This window comes from Balaenoptera ricei, chromosome 11 (assembly GCF_028023285.1).
Source record: "Balaenoptera ricei isolate mBalRic1 chromosome 11, mBalRic1.hap2, whole genome shotgun sequence".
In the NCBI taxonomy this organism is placed as follows: Eukaryota; Metazoa; Chordata; class Mammalia; order Artiodactyla; family Balaenopteridae; genus Balaenoptera; species Balaenoptera ricei.
In genome coordinates, this window is record NC_082649.1 from 32,635,574 (window position 1) to 32,657,040 (window position 21,467).

The following is a 21,467-nucleotide window of genomic DNA, read 5'->3' on the forward strand; positions in this document are numbered from 1 at the left end:
GGCCCGCGTCCAGGGCGCCCCCGGTCGGAGCTGCCGCCGTGGCCGCGGCTGCCGGAGCCATGTACCGCAGCGGCGCCCGCTCCTCCGTCTCTTCGCACCGGCCTAAAGAGAGCGGCGGGGGCGGCCCGCGCACCGGCCGCAGCTCCGGCTCCTCCTCAGGCCCGTCTCGCCGCACCTCGCCGCCGTCCTCCGGCTCCTCTTCGTCGCGGACGCCGGCTCGCCGACCCCGCTCGCCCTCAGGGCACCGCGGCCGCCGGGCCTCGCCGTCCCCTCCGCGGGGTCGCCGCGGCTCCCCGTCTCCGCCCCGCGGCCGCCGGGCCTCGCCGTCCCCGCCGCGGGGTCGTCGCCTCTCCCCGTCCCCGCCGCGGGCCCGTCGCGGCTCCCCGTCTCCGCCGCCGCCGCGGGGCCGACGACTCTTCCCGCCCGGCTCGGCCGGTTTCCGAGGGAGCAGCCGGGGGGAGTCTCGCGCCGACTTCGCCCGGGACGGCCGCGGAGAGCATCCAGGCGACAGCGGCAGCCGGGTAATCCCACCCCTCGACCCGGACTCCCTTCCTACTGCAGTCCTCTCGCCCGGGGTTCCCGCTTCCAGAAACGCCCTCAGCCCGGGCGACCCGAGGCCTCCAGGCCGGGGACCCCACATCGAAGGCCATCCATTCCCCCCGGCCCCCTCAGCGACGCCCAAACCAGGAGGTTCCCGGTCAGCCCCTGGAGCTTCATTTGCACAATAACGGACTCGGGACGCGCCCGGGCGCCGGGTCGGGAGGCAGTGCTGCATTTCCTGGCAATAGGTTGATTCTCTCACTCTGGGTGAGGTGTGGAAAAGTTTGCCGGGGCAAGGGGAATCTCCTCCAAGCCGTGTGCCTGGTACTTTTTCAATAGTTGGTGTCCTCAGAGTTCCGTGGTTTTGTATCCCCCTAGACCTGAGCTGCGCCCTGGATCTTGGAATGGCTGAAATGTCTTTGTGGCGAGTTAGGGTGGCTTACACAGTTCCAGGGTAGACACCGAGAGTGTAAACTGTTAGGTCTCTAAGTTAGAGCTGCGTCTCCGAAATCGAAGTGTGGGTACCCACAGTCATTGTAATAGCTGCTACCACTTACCTAGTTATGTGGCAGGAATGATGCTTAGCCCTTCACTTTACACGTTCTCTTTGAACAATAACGACCGTTTGAGGTGAGGGTTCCTCCTTATCTAACAACTGAGGAACTCAAAGAGGTTTAAGTAACTTGATCAAGGCCACGCAGCTAAGAAGTGGTGGAGTGTGATTCAGTTCATCTCTGCCTGGTTCCCAACACCCTGATTTTAACTGTTATGTTTCCCTGCTAAAGGGACAGAGCATGAGGTTAAGTTTAGTGTAGACGTAATATTGACTTCTCACCATAACCACCTGGCTAGTAGAGCCTCCTGGCAGAATCTGGTGTTTTGGAATTTGTTTTTATTATCAGTTCACCAATCTTTTAAAAATAACAACAAAAAAACCACCCCGTGACAAAGTTTCTGTCTTACTGAGTGGCTCTCTAACAGTATCTGGGTACTCTGGTCATAGATGAGTTGACTTGTCACTGTGTTAAGATTTTCATAGCTGAGCATGTATAATCTGAATGTTAGTCACTACAGAGAAAGTAAGGAAGACAGAAAACTACTAGTTTGTATAACCTCCCCTTTCTTCTCCAACGCAAAACCTATTTGCTCCAGTCTTTTCCGTCTCAGTAAATGACATCACGCATTGCTCAGCCAGAAACAGTGATCATCTCCCTTCTCCCAATCCGTAAGAATAACTTCATCTATCTAACCTGTCAGCTCTACCTCCAAAATACGTCCTCCAAACTGTCCTCCTGCTGCCATCACTCTAGTCTAAACCCTATTACCTCTTGCCCAGGTTATTACATTAGGCTCCTTTACACTCTTGTTACCATCCAGTTTTTTCTGTACCCAGCAATCAAAATGATTTTTAAAGACCTTCATTTTATACATTTGAGAAGTATTTATTGAACATTTACCATGCTGTTCTGGGCACTGGGGATACAATACTGAACAAACCAGTCAAAAACCCCTGCCCTCATAGAACTTATATTGTAACAGTGGGATTCAGATAATAAATAAGATAGAGAAGTAAAAAGTCTTGGCATGTTAAATATGATTAAGTGCTAAGAGAAAAAGAAAACAGAAGGGAGTTATAATTTTTGATAGGGTAGCCAGAGAAGGCCTTCTGGGAAGGTGACTTTTTAATAAAGACCTGAAGAAGATGAGGGTTGTGAACAATGTGAGCATCTGGAGGAAGTAGTGTAGTTAGATCATATCACTCCCCTGCTTGAAACCCTTCTGTGGCTTGTTATACTATGAATAAAATCCAAGTTCCCTAACTGTGGCTTCTGACTATTTTCTCCTATCACTTTGCTGCAATCACACTGGCCACCTTTCTGTTGCCCAAAACATGCTAAGCGCATTACAGAGCATGTTCTTTTTGCCTGAAACATCTTCCATCTGTTCTTTGCAAGGCTGACACCTCATCATTCAGGCTTCAAATTAAATAGTATCACCTCAGAAAGCCTTCTCTAACCAGCTTATCTGAAATAGCTCCTTTTCCCCAATCTCTTTCATGTTACTGTGTTTTAATGACTTTATAGCACTTTATAGTGCTACCAGAAGTACTTTATTTTTTTTTTAAACTTGTTTTTGGCTTGCCTCCTTTACTGGAAATGTATACGTTCTGGGAGCAGGCTTAATTCACTCCTCTAGCCCCATGCCTGGTACCAGGAAATTAAAGAATAAGAGGTCACTGATTAGGAGGGTTGGAAGCATGGACTTTCATCTAAGAAAAATGATAATTTTTTTTAAAGTCCTTTATTTTTGGAGTAGAATCTTACCATAGCCATTTCACACCTTGTAGGACCACAACTTTTTGACTAGGGAGGAGAACATTTTTGAGTGTAGAGATATCTTGACCTTATTGACTATTGTGTTATTTTTTACTTTTGTAGAGACGCTCTCCTGGTCTGCGTTCTGACTCTTCTTTGGAACAGAGCTTAAGGATCACTGTTGGCAATGACCACTTCTGTGTTGGCATACCAGAACGGCGGCGGCTTAGTGATCGACTGGGGTCACCAGTGGATAATCTGGAGGATGTGGACAGGTAGGCTTCATCGGAGACAGGGCACACCATAGTAGTGCTTGAAGGTAGAAATGTTGCTGTTTTTTGAATGGTGTATTTGAAAGGGTGGTGACAGCACTGAAGTTATACCCTACATCCAGTACAAAGTATAACATTGGAAAAGGCTTTCTCAGTGGGGTAGACTCTGAAAGAATTATGTAGGACTTCCCTGGTGGTGCAGTGGTTAAGAATCCGCCTACCAATGCAGGGGACACGGGTTCGAGCCCTGGTCCGGGAAGATCCCACATGCTGCGGAACAACTAAGCCCGTGTGCCACAATGACTGAGCCTGTGCTCTAGAGCCCGCGAGCCACAACTACTGAGCCCACGTGCTCCAACTGCTGAAGTCTGCGCGCCTAGAGCCCGTGCTCCGCAACAAGAGAAGCCACCACGATGAGAAGCCTGCGCACCGCAACAAAGAGTAGCCCCCCCTCGACGCAACCGGAGAAAACCCGCGAGCAGCAACGAAGACCCAGCACAGCCAAAAATAAATAAATAAATAAATAAATTAAAAAGAAAAGGTTTAGCTAAATTCATGTCATATATATATATATATGAAACATATACGCGTTAATAGAAAGTGAGAGATCTTTTAAAATGTGTGTTTTCTTTTTTATATTTTCTTGGCCGCGTTGTGTGGCATGTGGGATCTTAGTTTCCCCGACCAAGGATCGAACCCGTGCCCCTTGCATTGGAAGTGCAGAGTCTTAACCACTGGACCACCAGGGAAGTCCCTAAAATGTTTAATTTCAGTTACTACTTTACAACCACTGAGGGCTGAGGAAGGGCATTTAATACTCCATAGTATTAAATATAGATCTCAGGTACTAGGAACTTAGGTATATCTGGGAAGTAAATAATCACATTAGGTGTTTTTCACCTCATAAAAGTAAAAGAGTAAGGATGGGAATGCAGGAAAGGCACTCTTTCTGAGAGCTGAGAACCATGTCTATTAATGGTCTCTGCCCAGTACACTAGGAGTTTTCACAAATGTTTAGCAGTAGCAATAAATCAATATAATGTTCTTTCAAACTGAGATTGTCCATGCAGTAGTGCACAGAGTATAGGCAGGCAGGTTGGGGACAGCTGGGCAGGAAATCTGAGGACCACTGCTGCCCTTTGGTAATATTTACTTCAAAGCTTCAGTGGCTATTCAATGTAGTGAAGCAAGGCGGGACAGTCATATAATACTGAAACTTCTGAGTTTCAAGGTGTGTGACTATTAATTGAGGCAACAGCCCTTGCATTTCTGGCTGCTTCTATTTTGGGAGATGATTGAGTAGGCAGTCCGAGTAGGTGGTGCATGGTGTGATTCTCTTCCTTCCTTGCTGAGGTTTTGAGGTAACTTTAGCATTTCCTCTTGTTAGTTCTGGGGTGTCACCTCCCTTTTCCATAAACTTTGTTATGCATGTGTGCTTCAGCTAGCCAGTTGTCTGTTTAAGTTATAAAAATTAAAAATTTCCTCTTAGGATGTTTGAGGTAGTAATCTTCTTTCACGAATCTTGTTTCAGAGAGACAAATTTATTTTAGAGAAAGTGAGATTAAGGTTCTAAAAGGAGGTCCCAGGCCATTCTTTAGACTTTTTGCCCCCAGCACTCTTGCTCAATATAGTTTGTGTGGATAATTACTGTCGGCTAAAACCAGGCCATAGGAATGTTGGCATTCTCAAGATGTCTTCCTGACTGTGAGTCCAGTGTTCAGTTAATGAAATGAGCCATTTCCATCCTTTGTATGTAGGTGTGTGTTTATTTTTTCCTGAGACCCTGTATTCTTTCTCTTCGCATATTGAATTTGTTAAATTTTAATACCTGGTTTGGGTTATAGCCAAATCAACGGTTGTCAGTCTCCTCACCGTGGCAGCTCTGTGTGTAGGATTGTAACTTATTCTGAAAAGGGAACGTGAACATGTTGTATGAAGACTCTTAGCTTCTAAAAACTTGTGGATGTGAGGTTGATTTCCCTTGTTTATCAAAGTACTACACACATTATACGTTCCATTCATGGAATTCTCCTAACTCCTCCTTGCCCTGATGTAGGTTGAGGGAGTAGAATTTTTTCCCTCTGATTTGCCTTAGGGAACAGACAGAAGCAAACAGCTTTCTTCAGGCATTTTGGGGATTCAGCAGAGGAAAATAATGGGAAGTTTGGGTTCTGGAGGACCTTTTTTTTTCCTTATATACATTTTAAACAGCTTTATTTAGCCATAATTCACGTACCATACAATTCACTCATTTAGAGTGTACAGTTCAGTGACTTTTAGTATATTCATAGAGTTGTACATCTACCACTATGATCAATTTTATTTTTATTACCTTATCCTTAGCGATTAGTCTCACCGCCTGCCCCAAGCCTATTACTAATCCACTTTCTGCCTCTATAGATTTACCTGTTCTGGCCATTTCATAGAAATAGAATCATACAAGGTGTGGTCCTTTGGTGACTGGCTTCTTTCACTTAACATAATGTTTTCAAGATTCATTCATGTTTTTTCATATAACAGCACATCATTCCTTTTTTATTGCTGATAATAATTTCATTGTATGTGTTTTGTTTATTCATCAGTGATGGATGGATAACATTTTAGTTGTTTCTGCTTTTTAGCTATTATGAATAATGCTGCTGTGAACATTGGTGTACAAACTTATGTGGATGTATATTATATGTTTTTTTAATTTGTTTAATGGAATTTGTAAACACAGAAAATGTAGAATAGTACACTGAGCCTCCATGTACCCATCACCTACATTGAGCAATCCATTTTTTAAGTAGATTTTATTTTAGAAAAGAGTTGGACTTAACCAAAGCTTTCAGAGAGAGTTTGTCCGTGGACTATTCTGAGCTGCAGGGGATCGGGGCCCTTTTTAGGACTCACTTTTATTGCAGCCAGTTCTCTCTCTTATCCTTTGGGAGAACTGGGGAAGGAGGACGTGAGCTTCTAATCAACCTGATTTCTGCCTGTATTTACATGATAGCGCATTCCTTTAACTGTTTCTATTCCTTCTTTCATTGTTTTTTGCCTCCTTTTGCTGGAGATTGCAAGTTTAGAGTGAGTCTTTCTGAGAACCATTTCATTATTTCTAGCTTCTTGATATTTAATGTTGGATTAGATCTTGGGCTAGTATGCTGCTTGGTGGAGACATGTAATAGTTCTGGTGAGGAGCAGAATGTGGGAGCATGGATGAACTTGCCACTACCCGTGGAGCCTGTGATTTTCCTCTACACTAATGTGTTCAGAGACTATGTATGGTAGATGGTGTTTTGGCAGTGGAGTGACTCAATTCATGGATGTTCCTCCCTAGAAATAGATGTCTTCGTGGCTGACAAACCTACAGAGTAAAATGTTTTACTCTAGTTATGTTTGATTTCGGAGATCATCCTTGATCATTCTCATTCATATTATTATCCTATTATCCTACTATTATTCTCATTTCCTATTATTTCATAGTACATTGGGACCTCAAAATTCCCCAAATTCTTAGGGAGGAGGTGAATAACAGGAACCTCAATTCCCATAGGTGGCATGCTTATAGAGGAGGTGATAAAGTTTATCCTTTATAGTCTTTCATAAAGTTATTTATAGCTGTTACCCAGGTCTAAAACTGAACAAAGGCTGGGCTGGCGAATGAGAAAAAGCAACTCTTTGATGTTCTGCTTAGTCCCAGAAATAGGAAAACAACCATAAAAAAAAAAAACAAAGAAAAGTCATTTCTCAAAACTCACAAAAAAACAGAAGTAGCTACTAGCATGTAGAAGACAGCAATAATTACCATCCTCTGGACAGTAATTCACTCTGAAATGTGAGTGACATGTAAGTTTTTCAAAGTGGTATGCTTAAAGTGCTAGGGGATCTTTATTTCTATCTGTGATTTAAGTCAGAAACTTTTAGGGGCCAATAGAAACTCTGACCATAGTGCCCAAAAAGATTAGGCTATTGTGTGTGGTATAGAGATCTGCGCTAAAAGGACAGATGTCCCATCCTGTATTTTTACCTTCATGCCATAAGAGTCTAAGACCTTTTTATTTCTATAAAATAAAAATATATAGTGAGATAAACCATCACATACTCTTTTTCTGGGCCGAAGATTAGCAGAGTGCTTGTGGATATCCAGGCAAGGCAGGAAAGAGGGTAACAAAACAGGCTGTGAGGGAGTTTTATGGTTTTTAATATATGAGCCAGCAAAACAAAGCATTAGAGAACCTTCTAAAACTTATGAGAAAATCATGCCAATTGGATAGATCAATGGTTAAAAAAATTTTTTTCAAAAAAAAAAAAAAAAGATTTTTTTTCCCCATAGTGAAACTCTTTTTTTCCAAAGGAAATATTGTATAGAATTTTATTATATAAACAGATAAAATTGGGACCAGTATGATTTCAGTGAGGTGGAAGGCCCAGAGCCATGCAGGCTCTTACCTCCTTCCTTTAGGCAGCTCCTGAGCACTCTTCAGAATCTCTGTGGAACACAGCTTGAAAATCATTGATCTGAACTGGTGTTTCTCAAATTTTAAGGTGCATACAGATCACCTGGAGGGCTTGTTAAAATGCAGATTCTGATTCAGTAGGCCTGAGTGGAACCTGAGAACCTGCATTTCTAAGAAGTTTCTGGGTAATACTGATGTTGCTGATTCAGACCACAGTTTTAGTAGCAAAGAGCTAGAATTTAGCTAGTGTGAAGTTGGGTAACCCATGTCTTATTGTAGTCTGGTAGTGGTGTTTTTGCATCTCCCAGACCCTAGCATGATACTATGCATCCCCAAAGTCTAATCAAAGAGATTAGCCTAAGAATTCTGTCTAGGTACATTAGTAGTATCTTCCTTTGGTTAGAGGCTACAGCTGCTTGTGCCCTGGGGAAAGGGAGAAGAAGTATTCCATGTATATACATAGATTTGTTCTTGGACTTCATGATTATTGTCTTTTGTTCTAAGCATTCTACAGCCCCCTTGCCAGATGTCAGTCTCTTAGCCTTGTCTGGTCTTGCTCTTTCAGAGTCCATTATATTCAGTGATGCTTGTCTCTTTTCTCAGGGATGACCTGACTGATGATTCTGTCTTCACTCGAAGTTCCCAGTGCTCTCGAGGTCTTGATCGATATATTTCCCGGGAGGAGGCACCTCTCAGTCCCTTCTTGGGACAACTTGACGAGGACTACCGAGCAAGAGAAACTTTCCTGCATCGATCTGATTATAGTCCCCATGTCAGTTGTCATGATGAGCTGTTGCGGGGAACAGAACGGAATAGAGACAAACTCAAAGGCTCCTACTCTATACGACCTGAGGAAAGGAGCCGGGAGGCCAAACGGCCCCGTTATGATGACACAGAGAAGATACACAGCATGGGAGGTGATCACCCAAGTTTTACATCGGGGGCCCGCAACTATCGACAGCGTAGGCGGAGCCCGAGTCCTAGGTTTTTAGACCCTGAGTTTCGAGAGCTGGACCTTGCCAGGCGAAAACGAGAGGAAGAGGAGGAACGAAGTAGGAGCTTGAGTCAGGAACTGGTGGGAGTTGATGGTGGTGGCACTGGCTGTCCCATCCCTGGATTGTCAGGTGTCCTAACAGCATCGGAGCCAGGATATTCTTTACATCGGCCAGAGGAAGTATCTGTGATGCCCAAGAAGTCAATTTTGAAAAAGCGGATTGAGGTGGAAATGGAGCCTTCCATGCAGGTCTATGCTGCATTTCTTCTAGGGTCTCTTGCTAGTCCCTGTAATATTTTAAAGCCTAGTTACTTTCCTGGGGGCTGTGTCCCTAAGGTATCTTTGGAATATGTGTTGGACCAACATTGTTATGCCTATGAGCCGTACCTTCCAGGACTCTCCAAAGGAAACTGTAGGCTTCATAATGCAACAATAGAGGGCTTCTGTTGTCATGTATTAGGCTTTCTAAACAGACATTTTGGAGAGTATCTATTCAAGTTTTTTTTTTTTCGCCTCTAAATTGGATAGTCCTTTAGGATCTTTGAATATGGGTTTCTTGGAAATGAAGCTTGAAGAGCAAAGGGAGGAGCTGATCTGAATTTTCCTCATCTCTCTTTAAAGAGAAGAAAAAATGTATGAGTGGTAGGACAGTAGACCAGAAATCAGATGATTCTGATTCTGGACCCGTCTCTACCACCAACTTGCTGTGTGATTTTTAGATAAGTCACCTAACCATTCTGGACCTTGATATTTTTTTCTCACTTATGAAAAGATGGTCAGGCATGAGCACTTGTTTTTACCTGTCCTTTTAGGAGCTAAATGTTTCTGAAGAAGTACCTGAGGGCACTTAGGGAAGTAAGGGAAGGCAATCAGTTAGGGTTAACAGAGTTTCCTGACCCTACTTCAACCAAAGTAGCTCTCTGCTTTTATGTTTTTTTTCTTTCGGGGATCTGTAAAAAAGAAAGCAAGTAAGCTAGGGCATCTCTAAAGTCCTTTTGAATTCAAATTCCTTGATAAAGACTACAACAAATGGGCAAAAATGAAGACTCAATCTGCCTTCTTTTCTGTTTCCCCCTGCTACAGCAGAACCATCTGGAGAAACGGGAACCCAAATCTTGAACCAGGCTAAGGACCTCCCTTTCATCCACATTTATCTTTTCCCTATTAATTCAAGAAGAACAAAGTATTTAAGTATTTATCTCAGTTACTAGTTTTCTGAGATTCTACATAGAGGCTAATTCAGTTATGTTTGTCTTTGCAGCTTGAGAGTTTTTCCAGCAGTACCAGCTCCAGCCAGGATCACTCCCTTTACTCTGGACACTCATCTCTTCCACTAAGTGGTGCTATTGCTGCTTTTGCCTCAGAGGTTGAAAACAACAAGGGAACTATGGTAGAGACTACCCTGAAGGAATCTCAGGGCAACCTCTACCAATGGGGCCCCCTCCCTGGGATACCCAAAGACAGCAGTCCCCTCAGAGAGAAATTTGGAAGTTTTCTGTGCCACAACGAAAAATTGGATATGAAGGCTGAGGGACCAGAGCGACACACAGACTTCTTGCTTCCTCATGAGAGAGCTAGCCAGGATGGCAGTGGTTTCTCTTGCATTCTGAGCATGTTAGCAGATTCTACCAGTACACAGGAAAAGAGGCGACGTAGCTTCCCTGACATTGAGGATGAGGAGAAATTTCTCTATGGGGATGAAGAAGAGGATTTAAAGGCAGAATCTCCACCAAAGCCCCTTGAGGGCTCTGAAAGTGAAGTTATGAGGCAGAAGGGAAGCTCCCTACCCTCTTCAGCTCCAGCTGTAAAGCTAGAATCAATAGAAGAGACCAGTCCAGAATATGCGAAGATTCATGACTTGCTCAAGACCATAGGGCTGGATATTGGAGTAGCAGAGATTAGTAAACTGGCTGCACGCACCCAGGAACGACTTCATGGCAAGAAGCCATCACGTTCCTCTGCTGACCGCCGTTCCTCTGTTGACCGGCACTTTTCAGCAGACCGCTGTTCCTCAGTTGACCGCCGTTTCTCAGCTGATCGGCGCTCTGCAGATCCTCACAGACTGGAGAGTGGAGAGGCACACCATAGCAATACCCACTCCCCAGAGGTATCCCATCCACACCCAGTCTCCCCTGTGGATCCTTACCTGCTCACAAAAAACAGCCCCCCGTTCCTAAAGTCTGACCATCCAATGGGTCATATTGCAGGACCTGAGGTGGTTGGCAGTGGGTTTCAGTCATCTGTTGCAGTCAGGTGCATGGTGCCATCAGCCCCATCTGCCCCAATTAGACTTCCACACCCTGCTTCTTTATCTCAGTTTCATATGCCAAGGGCCTCTCAGTTTGCTGCAGCTCGGATACCTCCAAACTACCAGGGACCTGCCATTCCCCCTGCTTCCTTTGATGCCTATAGGCACTACATGGCATATGCAGCCTCAAGGTGGCCCATGTACCCTGCCTCCCAACCTTCAAACCACCCTCTACCTGAACCACACAGGATAATGCCAGTTACCAAACAAGCTACCCGTAGCCGTCCCAATCTCCGTGTGATCCCCACTGTGACTCCTGATGAGCCCAAGCAGGAGGAGTCAGTGCTGGGCTCAATTCCTCCTGCCCAAGTGCCTGTCCATGTGTCCATCCCATCACTCATAAGATATAATCCGGAGAAGATCTCTGATGAGAAGAACCGTGCTTCCCAGAAACAGAAGGTGAATATTAGCTTCGGGCATCCTGTGCCTGAATCTTCTATTTTAACATAAATTTTTGTCTTTTAGAGGGAGCTGAAAATTTGCAAGGCCCAAGGCAGTCTTTAGAGACTGCTGTCTTACCATAATTTTTTCTTTTATGTTTTCTCATTTGGACTAAAGTCTGGCCATAGGTCCCACTGTGATTGCTAGACTTCTTTTTCCTTTTTTAAGTTTATTTCTCTATCTGAATTATCAGCCTTAGGACCCTATGGGTAGGAGCTGGGAACCTTGAAGTCTTTAATATGACCTTATCAGGGAGAGAGGAACCAAAATTGGGCTGGGTGAAAGAGAAATCAGGAAATCTATGTTTCATCCCAGTGAGTTTTGGATCTTTTTCCTGTAGTGATTATGGGGTTTAAAAACTAATAACTAGTTGTTGCTTGGTAATTAAACCAAGAAATAAGCTTTGCTTATTCTGGTTTAACTTAGAGTCCAGGAATAATATTTTTTTTTAAAGTAGTTTTTATAGTGTCAAAAGTAGTTTTTATACTTTTTTTAAAAAAAGTAGTTTTTATACTGTTCATCGGGTTCCCAGGCTATAGAAAGGGAGCAGTGGCTGGGGTAAAGATATAATAATTCTAGATGCTTTAGAGCAGTAGGTAAAAATTATGTAGGGATGAGGAATACAGAATAGAAGAATTTTGAATAGAAAAATTAATATGTACTGTTAATTTTACAGGTCCTTAATAACTAAAAACTCATTTTGTTAAACAAGGTGACCTAAGGATGGTAAAATTGTAATATGTGTAAATTTGGTTTGCTAATAAAATAATTAAGACCTGAGGAGAAAAGTAGAAAAGGCAAAATTGTAGGCCTAGTCTCATTTTTTTTCCAGTTGAACAGAAATTTAGCTAATCCTTGAGAAGACAAAAAGCACCTCTTAATTTTCCATTGTACTTGGGTGCCCTGAACTTCAGTCTTTTGGGGTTTTTTTACGTCTTTTGGGAAAGAGGAAGATAGGTTCCATACAACAAAACCTAAGACTGCAGAGACACTGTCTGGAGACTAGTGCTTTTCCTTTACTTTACCTTTAAAAACCTAGTACTTAAGTCAGGGCTGACAATACACAGATTTTTCACATGAGCTCCATATTTGTTTTTCCATCAGGTGATAGTAATACAGTTGAAAGATCAGGGACTTCAGGGCATGCATATCTGGATTTTAAATCATCTTACTGTATGATCTTTTGGTATGTTAGTCTTTTGCAACCTCAATTTTCTTACTGTGAAACAGATAATATCATGACTAAATAAGGTGATATATGTAATGCAACTAACACAGTGCTTCATCCGTAACACATATTAGTTCCCTTCTTTTTTTTTTTTTTTTTTTAGTTCCCTTCTTGATGGCTCCTTTTGGGCTCAGAACTACTATCTAATAGTGTAGTGCTTCCCGTACGAAAAAAGTACTTTCCGGTCAGTACAGTTCTGGAAAGGATAATTCTATTCTGGCACTTGGATTGGAATGAAATATCACCTTCACTATAAAGTCAGAGCCTCTGTGTGCAGACATTTGGATTCTTGCATTCAGATATTATCTAGTGTGAAGGTTTATGGAAAAGAACAATAGAAAAGGGATGTTGGACGCTAAAGGATCTCTTACCATTTTGTACTTTGCAGGTTATTGAAGAGAGGGAAAAGCTGAAGAGTGACCGGGAAGCTCGCCAGAAGAAGATGTACTATCTCAGGACTGAGTTGGAGCGGCTTCATAAACAACAAGGTATCAGACACTTCTTTGCATGACTGCCTTTTGTAACTTTAGTAGGAGACCCAAATGGAGAGCTTTGGGGATTCTCAGACAGGTTCATTGACACTGAAGCTTCACTTTCAAAAAATTTTTGATATAATTAGACTTATAGAAAAGTTGCATTAATAGTGTAAAGAATTCTCAGGTTCCACGATTATTAGCATTTTACTATATTTGCCTTATCCATTTTTTTCTCTCAATTGTGTTTGTGCATATGTGTATATAATTTTTCCTGAACTGTTTAAGAGTAAGTTGTAGATATGTATTCCTTTACTCCTAAACACTTAAGTGTGTGTCTTCTAACAACAAAGAATTCCCTTGCATAACCATAGTATGCTTATCAAAATTAGAAAATTAACAGTAATATACTAGTCTACTGATCTTACTCATATTTCATCAGTTGTCCCAATGATGTCCTGAAGCAAAAGAAAATGGAAGATTACACATTGCATTCAGTTGTCATGTTCTTTTAGTCTCCTTTAATCTGTAGTAGTTCCCGAATCTCCAGAAGAGGTCACATATTTTGTAGAATGTCCTTTAATTTTGGTTTGTCTGATGTGTTCTTATGATTAAATTCAGGTTATGCATTTTTGGCAGGAACATCACAGAAGTGATGCTAAGTTCATATCAGGTGTTGATTTATCCCATACTGGTGTTGTCAACTTTGATCATTTGGTTAAGGTGGCGTCTGCCAAGTTTCTCCACTGTAAGGTTACTATTTTACCCTTTTCAGTTAATAAGTATCTTATAGGGAAGATACTTTGAGACTATGTAAATATTCAGTTACTCCTCAAATTTTAGCCCACTAGTTTTAGCATTCATTGATGATCCTTGCCCAAATCAGTTATTATTATGATGGTTGTTAAATAGTAATTTTGTAATTTCATCATTCCATCTTCGTTAATTAGTTGGCTTTCTACTATGAGGAGGAGCTTTCCACCCACACCTCCTCCCGCATTTATCTGTCCATTTATAACAGTATGAACTCATGGATTCTTAATAGGTTATAATATTTTACTATTATTATTTATCTTCATGCTCAAATTGCCCCAGATTTGGTCAGTAAGACCCCCTTTAAGTTGACTCCTGTGTCCATCATTTTTTGAGTACTTCCTTTTTCACACAAAAAGATGCTCCATGATGCCTCTATTGATTCCACCTCTTCATCTACGCTTTTAGGAATTCACATACACACTAAGAACATAGCAAGGCTTCTATATTACAGCTTGGTGATAGCATGGAAGAGTAGAGAGTGGGAGAAGATATAATTTCTTCTGTTTGGATTCGGGCTGTTTAGGGATGAGAAACTTAGTTATTAATCCTGTGAGGATTAATTCATGAGGACCTGCAACTTGGAATAGGAGATAACATTAGGTGAGCTTGAGGCAAAACCTAAAACTCAATGGAGGTGTTGGTGAAGGGTCCTTAAATCAGATAAAGTCAAATATGTGACTGAATGTTTTTTGCCCTCTAAATAATTCTTTAGTTCTCTGAAGAGGACAGCCACGGGATTCATAGTTACACATGCACACAAACTTGTATATACCCTTTTAGGGATTCATGCAGTGCCTCCCTGAAACCTATCCATAGATCCTTAGCTAATAACCCCTACATGAGAAATAATGTAATCACTCAACCTTTACCTCCATAGGAGCTTCAACTAAACCAGCCCATGTGGAAGGCAAGTCTCACCTGCTTTTAGAATGTTTTATGGAGAAAGATTTTGTGACCATAAAGTCTTGAGAATTAGTACTTATGACTGAAAAATGACTTGTTAACTTTCCTTGTGCTTCTTTCTGTTGACATTTGACTACTCAGGGGAAATGCTGCGTAAGAAACGAAGGGAGAAGGATGGTCACAAAGATCCACTCCTGGTAGAGGTGAGTCGGCTTCAGGACAACATTATGAAGGACATTGCAGAACTTCGACAAGAGGCAGAAGAGGCAGAAAAAAAGCAGTCTGAACTGGACAAAGTGGCTCAGATCTTGGGAATTAACATTTTGGATAAATCTCAGAAGTCTTCAAATGACAGTAGGGAGCCTACAGAGAAGACTGGGAAAGCAGAAAAATCCAGGAGCCCAGAAAAAGTGTCATCGTCCTCAAACTCCTTTTCCAACAGCAAGGTAACAACTCAACTTTTCCATTTTTATTGTATCTTTTATTTCCATGGACTCCTAAAGAAGCCTTCTAACTAACCATTTTCTTAGCATCCTTTTCCAACCTGTTCTTACTCTTGCTAGAGTTATCTTTGTAAAGCATAGTTCAGATCATGGTATTCTCCTTTAGAATTTTCGCAGTTCCCCATTGCCCACAAAGTAGAATCCTGGGCCCTCTGTGTTCTAGTTCTAGCTTAATTCCTTAACTCACTCCAGTTTGGCTTCTCGTTTTCTCGTAACTTGTAATGCCATTTTGTAGGTTCATGTTTAGCAACAAGGTCACCACTATGTTGTACAGCCTCAAATTCCGTTCTCAAATCAGTATTTGATATAGGGAACCATTGTCCCCTAAAAAAATGTTTCCTTCCCTTGGCTCCTGTCACATTTCTTTTCCTCCTATATAGTGGTTGCTCCTGTTTAATCTCCTGATCTTTAAATATTTTAGTTCTTCAGGGCTCAGTTCTAGCCTAATTCTCTAGAATTCTGCTTTCTACCTAGGTCATTTCATTCAGTCCTATGCTGAAATACCATACTGACAACTTTCAGTTTTATATTCTAGCTCAGGTGATTCTTCTAAGGTTCAAATCTGAGTGTCCAACAGACTACTCACTGTTTCCACTTCATTGTCTCATAAACACCTCAAAATCAATATATCCTAAAGTAAACTAAGATTGTGCTCAACCTCCCTCTAACCTTTTCTTCCTCTGTTGTTACCCATCTCAGTGAATGATACTACTATCCAACAGTTTTCATGCCAACAACCTGAAGAGCATTCTTAGTGCTTCCCCCTCCCAAACTGCTCTACACACCAAGTCAATTACAGATTCTGCCAATTTTCCCTCCAAAGTAAATCTCAGTTCCATTCATCTCATCATCTCTATTGCCATCCAAGTTCAAGCCACCTTCAGTTCTTGCTTGTGCTGCTACACTCTTAATTCTTTCTCCATATTCAGCTGGTGATTGAGATACTTCCTTGCCTACCTCTTCAGCCTCATTTCATGCCTCTTTTTTCCTTTGCTCTCTATAATTTCGTTACTGGCATTTTCATTCCTTAAATGTTTTATCATTAATGTCTTTGTGTCTTCTCCTCCTTCTGGTTACCATGCGAAACCCACTCTTCTTATCCTGTCTTCTAACTAACTCATATTCATCTTCAGATTGCAGATTAAATTATTTCCCTGACTCCCTTCCTTCATTTTCCAGGTGGTTAAATTTTTAAATTTGCCTCATATACACTATCATAATACCTGACATTTTCCTTCTTAGCATTTATGGCAGTTGTAATTATATAATTACATGTGTTCCCCAATTAGATTTTAAGGTTCAAGGGATCAGGGACCATATCTGTCTCATTCTCCTATATAGTCCCCAGTACATAGCTCAGTGCCTGGCACGTAGCAAATGGGTAGTGCTCAAGAAATATGACACTACACCTTATGCTCCTGCCACCTTAGAATGCTTGCACTTTTCCAGATGTGCATTATGCTATTGTGCCTCTCTAATTTTGCATTAATAGTCCTCTTAGCCTGTCTCCCAACCCTACTCATCCACTAAGGTCCAACTTGAATACTACCACCTCCGTGAAGAATTCCTGAATTCCATACAGATTGAGTCAACCCTTTTTTAGCACTCCCATAGTATATTACTTTGTTTCTTTATAAGATTTATTTCATTCTGTCTTATTGAAAACATGATTAAGATCATGCCTGTTCTCATGCCTGTGTCTTCCACTAAATGAGAGCTTCTTGAGAATAACAGAACATAACTTATTTATTTTTGTGTGTCCCATGGCATCTGGTATATCTAGTACATAGTAGACGGTCAGTTAATGTTGGGGGTTAGAGAAGAAGATATTCTGTGTTCTCTGTCAGCCAAGCTCTAATTTTTTCATGTCTTCCTGGGAGAGTTCTCTTTCTCAACCAGGTAAGACTGTATTCTTATATCAGGATCACTGAGTTCAGGGCCTTTGATGGGAGAAGAGCTTGAAAGTTCTGACCCTTTGTAGCTGACTTACACATTGTTTGGGGTTCCATTTATGCACCAACCCCGTGATAATCTATCATCTTGACTTGAGTGAGCCTTCATGCTCTCTGAAGCTAACAAGGATATGTTGCAATTGGATTTTCATTTCAGCAGTAAAGAATGTTCTCTCTACAAGCTCTGTTTCCTACCTGTCCTTGGTATTTCTTCTTTCTTTGCCTCTTTTTAAAATGCATAGTTAGTTTGAGATTTTCTTTCTCTTGAATAGGTCATTTCATAAAAATAAACCCATACACACAATTCCACAGTTCCGTTCACCTAGACACAATTGTTACTAATACCTTGGTGTTTATTATTCCAAATTCCCTTCTTCTGTTCGTTCATTTAACAAATATTTCTTGATTTCCAAAAAAGTGCCAGACACTGTTCTAGATATGGGAAGTATATCAGGGAACTAAATAGACAAGGTCCTTATTCTAATGAAATGGGAGAAGATAGTCAATAAGTAAACAAGTGCAGGTTAGGTAATGACAAGTGCCTAAAAAAAGAAAACAGGATAAGGGATATAGAGTAGTTAGGGAAAGTCTTTTGGATAAGGTGACATTTGACATTCTGTGCCTATTTACATATCTGTATTGATTATTCAGATGTATTTTGTTACTTACTTTACTAGTCTATCATGAACATCTTTCCATGTCAATAAATAGACTTTTATAATATCATTTTTAGCGACCTTATTTTTGTTGTTGTATGGATACCAAAATTTATTTAACCAACCAAATCACCTGTAGTTTGACATAATTTCCTAAGGATAAATGTCAAGGAGTAGAATTGCTGGGTCAAGGGTATAAAGAATTTTGAGGTATGTAATATGTATTCCTAGGTTATCTGCTGGAAAAATGGTGCCAGTTAGTACTCACCAGCAGTGTATGCATGTGCCCATCCCTTACCTGCTGGGTGCGATCTCTTTAGTGACTCTTGAATAGGACTCTAATAGGGAAAGATTATCTTTGAAGTCTTAATTGTTTCCCTTTCTCCATATTGTCTTCCTCTCCCCACCAACCAGTATTCAGGGTGCCCAGTTCCCTGATCTTGTCTACTGTGGAACCTCATTCATACTTACCTTCTCTGTGTTCCAAAATTTACCTTTTGTCTGTGCCTCACTCCCCAATGTTATCCAAAATTCTCATTTCCTGAATTGTCTTATTCCCAGCTTGCTGACAAATGATTTCATATTAAAGTATTTTTTTAAATTAATTAATTAATTAATTAATTAATTTATTTGTTTGTTTTTTGGCTGCGTTGGGTCTTTGTTGCTATGCGCGGGCCTTCTCTAGTTGAGGTGTGCGGGCTTCTCATTGCTGTGGCTTCTCTTGTTGCGGAGCACGGGCCTTAGGCGTGTGGGCTTCAGTAGTTGCGGCACACAAGGCCCAGTAGTTGTGGCTCACGGACTCTAGAGTGCAGGCTCAGCAGCTGTGGCGCATGGGCCTAGCTGCTCTGCGACACGTGGGATCCTCCCGGACCAGGGCTCAAACCCGTGTCCCCTGTACTGGCAGGCAGACTCTTAACCACTGTGCCACCAGGGAGGCCTTAAAGTATTTATTATTGATAACTTAATGTTGGGGAGTTGGTATGTTTTAAAAGAGGATTCATGTTAACTCGAAGGTGTTAAATTCTAATGGTGATACTTTAGGCAGTTAGAAATATTTTACCCAGATCCTTTTAAGTCATCCCACATAAATGACTATCCCCTTTATTTATGCCAGCCTTGCTCTCTAGTTAATCTATACCAGGATGTGTCTGTGATAAGAGAGTTCACTATCATCTATTTTTTGCACTTGCTTAATCTGTCAGTTACCTTTTTCATTTTGGTTTTCTTCCCTCCCCTAGTTGTCATTATGATTGATAAATTTAATGTATTTAATTGCATAGGTAGCACATTTAACATTTACCAAAGGGTATACGGTAAAAGACTCCTATCCATTCCTGTTCTCTATTACCCCTTCCCAGAGGCAACCAGTGTTTCCATAATCTTGAGTATTCTTCTAGATATTTTAGGATATATAAGTAAATATATTGCCATTATGATTTATTCTCCACGATGACATGGCACTATGGAATCTAATTAGTTCTGTTTGAGCCTTGCAGGAAGATTTCTCATGGGGTTTTTCCTAGTTTGTGCAGCTTTAGGCACTGGAAATATGGTCATATGGTCCTATTTCTGTTATTGTGGTAGGCTATTTGCTTTTTCTGAGAGAAGACAGATCTAGACTACTTTGAATTCCTTCTTAGTGAAGGTTTTTCCCCCTCTAGGAATCAAAGGTAAACAATGAGAATTCCCATACTAAGAGCCCCAAGCCTGCCGAGAGCCCCCAGCCAGCTGCTAAGCAGTCTGATCAGCCCATTGCTACCTATGAGTATTATGATGCTGGCAATCACTGGTGCAAAGACTGCAACACCATCTGTGGGACCATGTTTGACTTCTTCACTCATATGCACAATAAGAAGCACACACAGGTAGGTATCCTGCCCTCTGTTATTTCCATTCTTGTCCTCCTTCCCCTCAAACTCCTATACCCCCATCTGCATTACGAAGCTGGAAAATGAAACATTCTCATATGGGCAGGAGCCCCAATCTGAAGAGCCAAGAGATACCAACAAAGGAGACACCATCCCCAGGGCTCAGTCCAGGGGACCTGCCTGTAACTAAACACCATGACAAGTGTAAGTGAGGCTTCTGCCTCTTTTGATTCCTTGAGTACCTGATTATTTGTTTCATTTTATCCATTGCTAGTACTTACTCTAACATATGTTTACCTTTTCCACAGGTGATTTCCGTTTAAACAGTTGGCAGAGTGGGTGGGGGTGGGTAGCTGGGGGCTTCTGGTCCCCCTGGTGTGGGGGAGAAAAAGAGAGAGAAGTGGGTCATTGAGTTTTTAGTGCTGTGTGTGAGCACCTCTGCCTCTTGCAAATAGACACTGGATCCCTACAACAGACCTTGGGCTTCAAAGACCCAGAGTGAAGCCAAGCAAGATGCTGTAAAGCGCACTGACAAGATAACTGTTCCTGCAAAAGGTGTGTTTCCTCCCTGTCTTTTTTGTGGTTTCCTTACATTCAGTCAGGGAAGAGGTATCCCTGAACTAAGGTACAAGGAAGCAGCATAGAGTGAGACATAGCCATTACTTCTAACAAAGCTGTAAGATTGCCTTCTATGTGCAAAACTAGTTCCTAAAGAAATAAAGAGAGCTATAAGACAAGAATGATCTCTACCCATATGGCTAAAAATCTAACAGATGTTAAACATACACATACCACTCTAAAATATAACCTTCTTTGTGCTTGCTTTGGCAGCACATAGACTAAAGTACGGCTTTCTTCGTCACTGGCTTATGCACCAAAATCTTATTTATTTGAAATATAGGTAAAAAAGAACAGTCAGAGGTGCAATATGACTGCCTTTTCAACTAAGAACTATAAAATATTTTTGAATAGTTGTTATTAGGGGCTAAGTTGAGAAATAGAAAGTTTCTTTGTCTTTAAGCTTCTTAATTTCTTACCTTTATAAGTAGTCAGTGCTGCTACATCCTTTACATTGTAGAAGATAGATTCTTAAGTAATTAATACCAACATGAGAGATCCTCATACCAATAGTACTGGGCTATTTGCGAGTATAATTTTTAAATCTCCTAAGATGCTTAGTGCTAGTTGGAGTTTGAGGAGAATCAGCAACAGAATTGAGTCTGGCACAGAAAATTCCTGAATTAACCAGTTAGTGTTCCCGAAACGTAGAAGGGGTAGAGGTCCTGAGTTCAAGCTTTAAGTTGGGAAGACATACCACTGGGATTCATCTAAATGCTCCTTCTGACTTGAAAGTGAGTAAGGTCCTCTATACCATTAACCATTTTACTACAGAAGGGAAGTGGGATTTCCTTTGGTTGCTGTCATCTTGGGTAGAAATGACTTATTTTCTTGACTTTCTTCCACTTCTTCCAGGCTCTGAGTTTCTGATTCCCATCACTGGATATTACTGCCAGCTCTGTGAGGAATTTTTGGGGGATCCAATTTCTGGAGAGCAACATGTGAAGGGTTATCAGCACAATGAGAAATACAAGGTTGGTCTTTGTAGTAGCCTATGGAGTTTTCCTACTTTCTGCAGTAATCCTTTTGATGTTGTCAAACAAACTCAGAGCCAGAAAAAGCTCAAAAAATTCATTAATATTTCAAATTCCATATAATCACTGGGACGTTCTCCTCAATCCTAGTAAGCAATGCTGACCTG

The 21,467-nt window shown here is 41.6% G+C and overlaps 1 protein-coding gene across 2 annotated transcripts in view; it reads left to right on the top strand.

Moving 5' to 3' along the window:
• ZNF318 (zinc finger protein 318) overlaps positions 1–21,467 on the top strand; it is a 25,963-nt gene continuing 4,496 nt past the window's right edge. For both annotated transcript variants that reach the window (XM_059938634.1, XM_059938633.1), the window contains exons 1-9: positions 1–521; positions 2,979–3,130; positions 8,170–8,809; positions 9,822–11,267; positions 12,926–13,025; positions 14,871–15,175; positions 19,502–19,705; positions 20,164–20,263; positions 21,182–21,300. In XM_059938634.1, the coding sequence (XP_059794617.1) occupies positions 60–521; positions 2,979–3,130; positions 8,170–8,809; positions 9,822–11,267; positions 12,926–13,025; positions 14,871–15,175; positions 19,502–19,705; positions 20,164–20,263; positions 21,182–21,300 (3,528 nt within the window). In that variant the 5' untranslated portion in view covers positions 1–59. The remainder of the gene's footprint in view (positions 522–2,978; positions 3,131–8,169; positions 8,810–9,821; positions 11,268–12,925; positions 13,026–14,870; positions 15,176–19,501; positions 19,706–20,163; positions 20,264–21,181; positions 21,301–21,467) is intronic.